At 40.4% G+C, this 8,981-nt stretch overlaps 1 protein-coding gene across 4 annotated transcripts in view; it reads left to right on the forward strand.

The window, feature by feature from the left end:
• Window positions 1-4,397: 4,397 nt before the first annotated feature.
• NSUN6 (NOP2/Sun RNA methyltransferase 6) overlaps window positions 4,398-8,981 on the forward strand; it is a 60,892-nt gene continuing 56,308 nt past the window's right edge. For 3 of the 4 annotated variants that reach the window (XM_032243944.1, XM_032243945.1, XM_032243947.1), the window contains exons 1-2: window positions 4,398-5,019; window positions 7,763-7,918. In XM_032243944.1, coding sequence (XP_032099835.1) covers window positions 4,945-5,019; window positions 7,763-7,918 — 231 coding nt within the window. In that variant the 5' untranslated portion in view covers window positions 4,398-4,944. Of the gene's footprint in view, window positions 5,020-5,437; window positions 5,564-7,762; window positions 7,919-8,981 lie in introns of all 4 variants that reach the window. The other variant, XM_032243946.1, reaches the window with a different exon arrangement.

The raw sequence follows: 8,981 nt of genomic DNA on the forward strand, positions 1-8,981 counted from the left end.
TTGATTGATTGATTGATCCACTGGAGACAAGGGTGTCTCAATCTCCTGGGCTCAAGCAATCTTCCTGCCTCAGCTTTCCAAAGTGCTGGTATTACAGGCGTTGAGCCACCGCGCCCGGCCCCTGTCATGATTTTCAGCTCTGAAAAGAATTGATCGGGAGACGAGACATGGAATGCCTGTAGCCACAGAGTTCAGTTATATGATTAATAATAACATAATAGCACATAGCAGCCCTCCCCATTTTGCCAGGCATTAGGTATGCTCCTGGATCCCAGATCGAAATCCACGCATAAGCCAATTCACTACGTAATTGTTTTCAATTTCACTTTCCATGATTAGGTTTTACCATTGAAAAGTTTCGCAGCCTGGAATGAATCGAAACTGAATGTCCTTGAAACCAGCTGACAGAGGAGCAAGCTTAAAAGACTATGACTTCAGTCAGATGGTTGGATTTTAACCTTGGCAACGTGGACTTTTTAACTTGCCAAACTATTAAGTTAACCTGTAGAAAGAGAATGTATGACTTATGTCTTTCCAGTGCTATGGTTTAAAGACCATTTAAGACTTAGACAGGAAAACATGCTCCAACGTCATGATATTAAAGGCAAGTTTCAATCTCCTGTGTAGAGGAAAAAGAATGTATGGAGCCTATGCAAACTTAACTTTCTTTTCTTTCTTTTTTGTTTTTTGAGACAGAGTCTGGCTCTGTCACCCAGGCTGGAGTGCAGTGTCGAGATCTCGACTCACTGCAAACTCCTCCTCCCTGGTTCAAGCGATTCTCCCGCTTCAGCCTCCCATGTAGCTGGGAATACAGGCGCGTACCACCATGCCTGGCTAATGTTTTGTATTTTTAGTAGAGACGGGATAGTCTCGATCTCCTGACCTCGTGATCCACCCACCTTGGCCTCCCAAAGTCCTGGGATTACAGGCGTGAGCCACCTCACCCAGTTCAAACTTAACTTTCATGTCTATCAGTTGGACCATAAACGAATAATTTTGTATTTGTGTAAATAATTTGTGTATTTGTGTAAAATTTTGTATTTGTGTAATGGCTTAAAGGGACATTTTTAGTCCTAGCTTCATTATTACACAGCAAACTAGATTCTGTAACAGCTTCTAAAATTGTTAGACTTGGATATAAACCACATTCTGCTTTTTTTCCCCTGGCTTTCGGATTTCTAAGAAACCATTTCTGAAAAGAACAAAGCATCTTGGTATGAAAATGCAGAGATTTGAAACAAAAAGCTAATGATTTCTTAAACATTTTTATGATATTTTAGAGACAGTTAAGTTTGAATTATACTTCCACTTTTAACGAAGTGGAATGAATATTTATTTGAAGAGGACTGTTGATATTTTTATTGATTTTGCTTCTTTGAAATTTAAGAAAACTTTAATGTTGAAGTTTTCAGCTTGTTAAAATTTACTTTTAACACCTTTTTTTATGATCAATTTACCTGACAATGAGACTGTTCTAATGTTTTAAAAATATTTTTTCATATTTAAAAGTTTTATTTGCTGATTTGGAAATCTAAAATTTTTACAAACTAGAGGGGAATAAAACTAGCCATAATTATTAAAAGTAATATGATTAATAGAATATAGTTGTATATTATCTATGCAGAAATCATGCTGATGTATCTATCAATCTATTAGAAAAAATACATTCAAATGAATTTTGCAGGCGGTGGCTCATGCCTATGATGCTAGCGCTTTGAGAGGCAAAGGCAGGTGGATTGCTTGAGCCCAGGAATTTTAGACCAGTCTGGAAAACATGGGGAAATCCTGTCTCTACAAAAAATACAAATATTAGATGAACATGTTGTTGCACACGTGTAGCCCCAACTAATGGGGTGGCTGAGGCAAGAGGCTCATTTGAGCCAGGGAGGTCGAGGCTGCAGTGGGTTAAGATGGTGCCTCTGGACTCCAGCCTAGGTGACAGAGTGAGACCCTGTCTGAACCAAAAAAAAGTGGGGGGGGGGGGGATAATAACTTATTTTCTTTTTTTCTTTTTTCTTTTTCTTTTCTTTTTTCTTTTTCTTTTTCTTTTTTCTTTTTTTGAGACGGAGTTTCGTTCTTGTTACCCAGGCTGGAGTGCAATGGCGCGATCTCGGCTCACCCCAACCTCCGCCTCCTGAGTTCAAGCAATTCTCCTGCCTCAGCCTCCCGAGTAGCTGGGATTCCAGGCACGCGCCACCATGCCCAGCTAATTTTTGCATTTTTTGTAGAGACGAGGTTTCACCATGTTGACCAGATGGTCTCGATCTCTTGACCTCGCGATCCACCCGCCTCGGCCTCCCAAAGTGCTGGGATTATAGGCGTGAGCCACCGCGCCCGGCCTCATAACTTATTTTCATAAGTGTTCATGGGAAGTTAATTCCTTTAATTAAATTGAAATCCCAGTAAGTTTTCTGCCCAGTTCAACAAAATATTTTAAAGAGTTCAAGGAAGAAAATGCCAAACAACTTGGGAATTTAAAAAATAAAACTATATCTAATATGTTTTTAAAAGGCACTATTATAAAGTAACTTCAGATAATACTCGGAAGAGCTAGCTGTAGCTGTAATTAAATTCAATTTATTACTCATACAACTCAGATCAATTTGTCCATTACTTTTTTTTTTTTGAGATAAAGTCTTGCTCTGTCACCCAGGCCAAAGTGCAGTGGTGCAATCTCAGCTCACTGCAACCCCCGCCTCCTGGGTTCAAGCGGTTCTCTTGCCTCAGCCTCCTCAGTAGCTGGGATTACAGGCATGTGCCATCAAACGTGGCTAATTTTTGTATTTTTAGTTGATGAGTCTCTAGATTAGGTGGGACTGATAAATAGGATTAAAATTAGGAGGGAAAGAATTTTCTTTGAATGGAGATAGCTAGAAGCAGAATTAAGACCTTTCTTCCAGGATCAATCTGAAATAACATTTTGACCAGTAAAAAGAGGCATGCTTATCATAGAAGAAATAAAAAGATGACCTGGAAAAATATGAAAAAGGAAGGACTAGTTAGAAGTTAGTTACAGTCTGGCTGGACTTGGTGGCGGACATCAGTAACACCAGCTAGTCAGGAAGCTGAGGCAGGAGGATCGCTTGAACCCAGGTGATCCTAATGTCTGATTTAGACATAGATCACTTTCAGATCTTTCAGCTGTGAAAGAATCCCATGGATTTATTGAATAAATATGCTATGGTCAATGACAAGGTATTGGCTCTAGAAGCCAAATTACCAGTCTTCATCCTGGCTTTTTATTTGTGAGACCATGGAAAGTTATTTCAACCCTGGGAACCTTGATTTACTCTTTAAAACAGAGAAAATGGGCCAGGAATGGTGGCTTACGCCTGTAATCCCAGCACTTTGGGAGGCCGAGGCGGGCAGATCATTTGAGGTCAAGAGTTTGAGACCAGCCTGGCCAACATGGGGAAACCCCATCTCTACTAAAAATACAAAAATTAGCCGGGCCTGGTGGTGCATGTCTGTAATCCCAGCTACTCTGAAAGCCGAGGCAGGAGTATCTCTTGAACTGGGAGGTGGAAGTTGCAACGAGTGGAGATCCCACCATTCCACTCCAGCCTGGGTGACAGCTCAAAAAAAAAGAAGAGAAAATGATAAACACCTTGCAGGTTATCGTATGGTATAATGGCCATACAATATTTTCTACTCTCTCTGGTAAGGAGTTGGTGTATCATAGAAAGTACTTGTTCTGTGTGTGTGCGTGTGCGTGTGTGTGTGTGTATAATTTGGTGTGAAAATTAGAGAAAAAAACCCCTTTCCTATAGTTATGTGTAAATTACCATGGTGTGCTGCAAAAAGCATATGGCAAAGAGACAGGAGAACTATTTTGATTTTACTGTACAATCATAAAATGGCTCAATGACTTTGGTTAGGTACTCTCGTTTTTTAAATTTATATCGTTGTCTACTTATGATCATAAAAAAAAATCGTGGCAAAGGTCTCTCAAGCTCTAAAGTATATGTCAACTGATACAAGTAGCAGTTAGCCTTATAAACAACGGTAAATACTATCTGTGGATTTTAAGTATTACTTCATGATTGGATATTAACACACCATTAACCTAACTTTCAAAAATATGAACTTAACAACTAAAGCCAGATCTGTACTCCTGAGAGAGGCAAAATCATTTCATAAAATCCAACGGTGGCTGATGCGTCCAAGTCCTGGCCTCATCCTCTACTTGGAGGACATGCAGCAACACAGCAACTGGGCCCGTGCCTTTATTCAGACCAGCAACATCTTCCACACGCCATTTGGCCATTTTTCCATTGCTCCTGGGACCCAGCTCTCCAGTACCGAGAACTAAATATTTTCATCCGTCTCGCCAGCGGCCCCTGCCTGCTTAAGTCTCCCCAGGACACGCAGCAGGAAAAAGCCCTTCCCCCACAGGGTTAGGAACCTCCGGGGGCGTGACGTGGCGTAACGTTGGGGAAATTTGCGGGTGCTGATTGGGGGACCGGAAAAAGAGTGGACCGCAGGCGCCGGACGTGACGTAAGCCGGAAGCGACTTTCCGCCGAGAAATAGGGGGCGCGTGTTTGGAAATTGGTACAAAAGATGGAAAGCGAGCGAGCTGCTGATAGTCTGCGTTACTGATTTGCGTCCGTCTCAGCACAGATTCAATTACTAAGCTTTTTTTTTTTTTTTTTTCTTTTTTTGGTTCTTTGCAACGTGAGTGGTATTGGCTCAGTGATTTCCGTGACCATCTCCACGAGAAAACATTACCTCGATGAGGTGTGGTGGAGACCAGGCAGCCGCTTCTAATCGGCTAGGTTTGAAAAAGCGTGGACTTATCTCTGCATCTCCGAATTTAACTCAGCTTGATCGGCTAGATTTTCTTCAGTACCTGGTGTCAAGCCACTCGTCACTATTAATTCGCAAAGAGGAAAAAACACCGTTTTCCAGCATTTCTCTTGGTGGAGAGCTAAACAACAGGGAAAATGTCTGTTTTCCCTAAGATATCTTTGAGACCCGAGGTTGAAAACTATCTTAAGGAAGGCTTTGTGAATAAGGAGGTAGGTCAGGTAACGATGTTAGATATTTTGCAAAAACAAATATTCACACACTCTAGAGAAATAGAAAACAGTCGAAAGGGAAATCTTTAGAGCTATCGTTTCTTATTACTTGTCTATGCAAGTGTAAAAATACCAATATGTTTCTTATTAAAGCTTACTGAGGTACGAGGTGAATAAAGTATATGTTTGAACATTTAGGAACGGAAAAGAAGGGAGAAGTGCGTGTGCCTGTCAGGCATGGCACAAAGGGTTACAAGGATGAACAAGAAAAGGTCCCTGTCTTCAAGTCGAATTTTAAAAGAGCGCTTGCTCTGGCATTCAGGCGAAAAGGATTCTGTAATTTGTTGCGTGCCTCTTTTATGCCAATAGTTGTGCTAGGTGATTTGTGTATTTTAATCTTAATATTTTTTTCGTGGAGGTTTGTTCACATTTTAATAGATGAGAAAATGAGTGTTCAAGGAATTGTGTAACTGACCCAACTTGACACAGCTGTCAAGTAACTACTGAAACCTGGAGGGAAAGAGTTCAGCTGTAATGAACAAAGGTACAGCTTTTCAATCTCAGGCACTTGATTAGCATTCCAGGGCTTTGTAAATTGTGGCTTAACCTCGATTTTTCTCTTCTGTGAAAAATTGAGATTGTTTAAAAATATTTTACCAGCCTGTTTTAGGATAGTATTCAACGTAAGTGAAAACAACTAGCTTTTTTTTTTTTGGCATGTAAGGCCTCAAAAAATGTTAATTTTGTTTGCTGAAGTCCTCAGTAAATGTGGATTGTCTTTGATTGCAAAGTCCCGTCTTCTAATCCACTTTACCACGCTGCCTCTAAGCACATTTGTTTTTTTCCAAATCTTTAGTTTTTTTAGTCAAATTAAAACTATTTTACCAGGTTGTTTTAGGATATTAAACGTAAGTTAAAACAACTAACATTGCTTTGGCATGTTAAGTCCTCAAAAAATGTTAATTTTGTTTGCTATTGGCAGTGCCTACCACAGATGTCCTCTATAAATGTTGACTGTCTTTGATTGCAAAGCCTGTCCTCTCTTCCACTTTACCATGCTGCCTCTAAGCAACTTTGTTTTTTCTAAAACGTTAGTATTTTACTCAAATTAACACCAATTAAATGTTATTTTTTTTGGGGTGGGGGATGGAACGGAGTCTTGCAGTGTTACCCAGGCTGGAGTGCAATGGCCCAATGTCAGCTCACTACAACCTCGGTCTCCTGGGTTCTAGCAATTCTCCTGCCTCAGCCACCCAAATAGCTGGAACTACAGGCGCCTGCCACCACATCCTGCTAATTTTTATATTTTTTAATAGAGATGGGGTTTCACCATATTGGCCAGGCTGGTCTCAAACTCCTGACCTTGTGATCTGCCCACCTCGCCCTTCCAAAGTGCTGGGATTACAGGCATGAGCCACTGTGCGCTGCCTCATTTTTGAATGTTACTGAAGCCATGCCTTTTATATTTCATTCCTTCATTTCATTTCACAGATTACATTGAGGGACTAGACTGGAAAGAGAAAATACATTCTGTTGATTTCAAGAGAGTTTAAATATAAGACATGTTAAGAGAAGTAGGGACACTCCACAGTTTTTTTCAGCAGATTTTAAAATGGTGAACATTGTTTTATAAAGAAGATCCACACATCTTTGACGCCACCTCTGCTTCAAGAGTCTCATCAACAGTATGGTTTTACAAAAAGAAAAGCTGTGCCTTTGTAAAAAGTATTGCCGGAAAAGGAATATTAAGTTTCATGTCTTTTTGTTGTTTGTTTTTGAGACACGGTCTCACTCTGTTGCCCAAGTTGGAGTGCAGTGGTGCAATCTCACTTCACTGCTGCTTCGACCTCTGGGACTCAAGCGATCCTCCCACCTTAGTCTCCTGAGTAGCTGGGACCACAGACAGGGGCCACCATATCTGGCTAATATTTGTATTGTTTGTAGAGACGGGGTTTCACCATGTTGCCCAGACTGAATGTTCAGTTTTGATACGACTAAGCCTTAAGAAATACTGAATACTTTAAGGCTAGTGGATTAGGCTAACAAGTGGTTTGTCAAGATTCTGTAGAGCAGGGTTTAGTCAAATATGAAAAGAAAAATGTTTCTTGAAAAGCTTCGATTAATTACAAGGGAACATTGAGTCTTTATATCGTCATATCTGACAGGTGTCTTTGCAACTCATCTGTTTTGGAAAATACATGTTACATTTAATAATACCATATTAAAAAGCTGATGTTCTGGGGGAATCTTTGAATGGCAGTGACTATATCATTGTTACTTATTCTTTAAATATTGGCGTTTTTAAAGGATATCACCCAGTTTGCTCTTGGATATGGTGTTAGCTAGTTAGCTAACATCTAGCTAACTTGGGTATAATGTTAGCTCTGCAGAGATGTTGTATTGGAAATACATCATTAATAGACTAAATTCGTGAATTTATGTGAGCAAATGTAGCAGATATTAATATTTGCAAAATGTTCATAATGCTTTGAAGTTTAGGCAATGTTTTTCTAAGCCCTTTATGTCAGGCATTTTCTTAGTTGTATATTACCACATTTAAGCCCAAGAACCTTGTGAAGTATTACTGTTTCCTTAGTGTTATTGACATATAATCAATACAGCAAAATGGAGTGGAGCTGAACAGTTGCTAAATGATGTTTAATTAGATGCAATGAATATGTAAGCATGTTCTGCTGACTTTTTGATTCTTAAGAAATTTAAACATTCACTTGTTCTTTTTTAGATTGTGTCTGCTTTCGGTAAAGAAGCAGCAGAAAGGAAGTTTGAAACTTTATTAAAGCACCTGTCACATCCTCCATCATTCACAACTGTCAGAGTGAATACACATTTAGCCTCAGTACAACATGTGAAAAATCTGTTACTTGATGAACTTCAAAAGGTTTGTGGAAATTTTCTGTTTTGTACATAATTGAATTTTTGCAATCTGCCATGCTGTTCTCCATTAAAATCCTATGAATGATATAATACTCTTATAATTTGACAGATAAGGAGATTGAGGATCATGAATGCTAAATTGTTCAAAGCTATCCTAGATAGTAATGCTGGAACTTGACCCTAGTACTTCTGATTGGAAATTTATTCATTTTTTTTGATGACTAAATAGCTCATTAAACCCCTCTGGGCCTCATTAAAGTGGACCTCAGTAGCTTCATCATTAAAATATGAGTGAAGAAGTCCAGTCTAACCTTAAAATTCTGTGGGTTTGTGATAAGCACCATGTAATGACCAGGAAAACAGATTGTATAGCTGCGATAAGCCCAGGAGGTACATGCTAAATACTTATTGGATTATAGTATTAATTTACATAAAAAATAGATGTTGTAGGCCAGGCGTGGTGGCTCATGCCTGTAATCCCAGCACTTTGGGAGGCTGAGGTGTACGGATCGGCTGAGGTGTACGGATCACCTGAGGTCAGAAGTTCAAGACCAGCCTGGCCGATGTGGCGAAACTCTGTCTTTACTAAAACTATAAAAATTAGCCAGGCATCGTGGTGAGCACCTGTAATCCCAGCTTCTTGGGAGGCTGAGGCTGGAGAATCACTTGAACCCAGGAGGTGGTGGTTGCGATGAGCTGAGATTGCGCCATTGCACTCTAGCCTGGGTGACAAGAGCGAAGCTCCATCTAAAAAAAAAAAAAAAAAAGTGTTGGAGGCCGGGCGCGGTGGCTCACGCCTGTAATCCCAGCACTTTGGGAGGCCGAGGCGGGTGGATCACGAGGTCAAGAGATCGAGACCATCCTGGTCAACATGGCGAAACCCCGTCTCTACTAAAAAAAATACAAAACATTAGCTGGGCATGGTGGTGCATGCCTGTAATCCTAGCTACTCAGGAGGCTGAGGCAGGAGAATTGCCTGAACCCAGGAGGCGGAGGTTGCGGTGAGCCGAGATCGCGCCATTGCACTCCAGCCTGGGTAACAAGAGCGAAACTCCGTCTCAAAAAAA

The sequence above is a fragment of the Sapajus apella genome, unplaced genomic scaffold (assembly GCF_009761245.1).
Source record: "Sapajus apella isolate SASKATOON/1434 unplaced genomic scaffold, GSC_monkey_1.0 scaffold53, whole genome shotgun sequence".
Classification (NCBI taxonomy): Eukaryota; Metazoa; Chordata; class Mammalia; order Primates; family Cebidae; genus Sapajus; species Sapajus apella.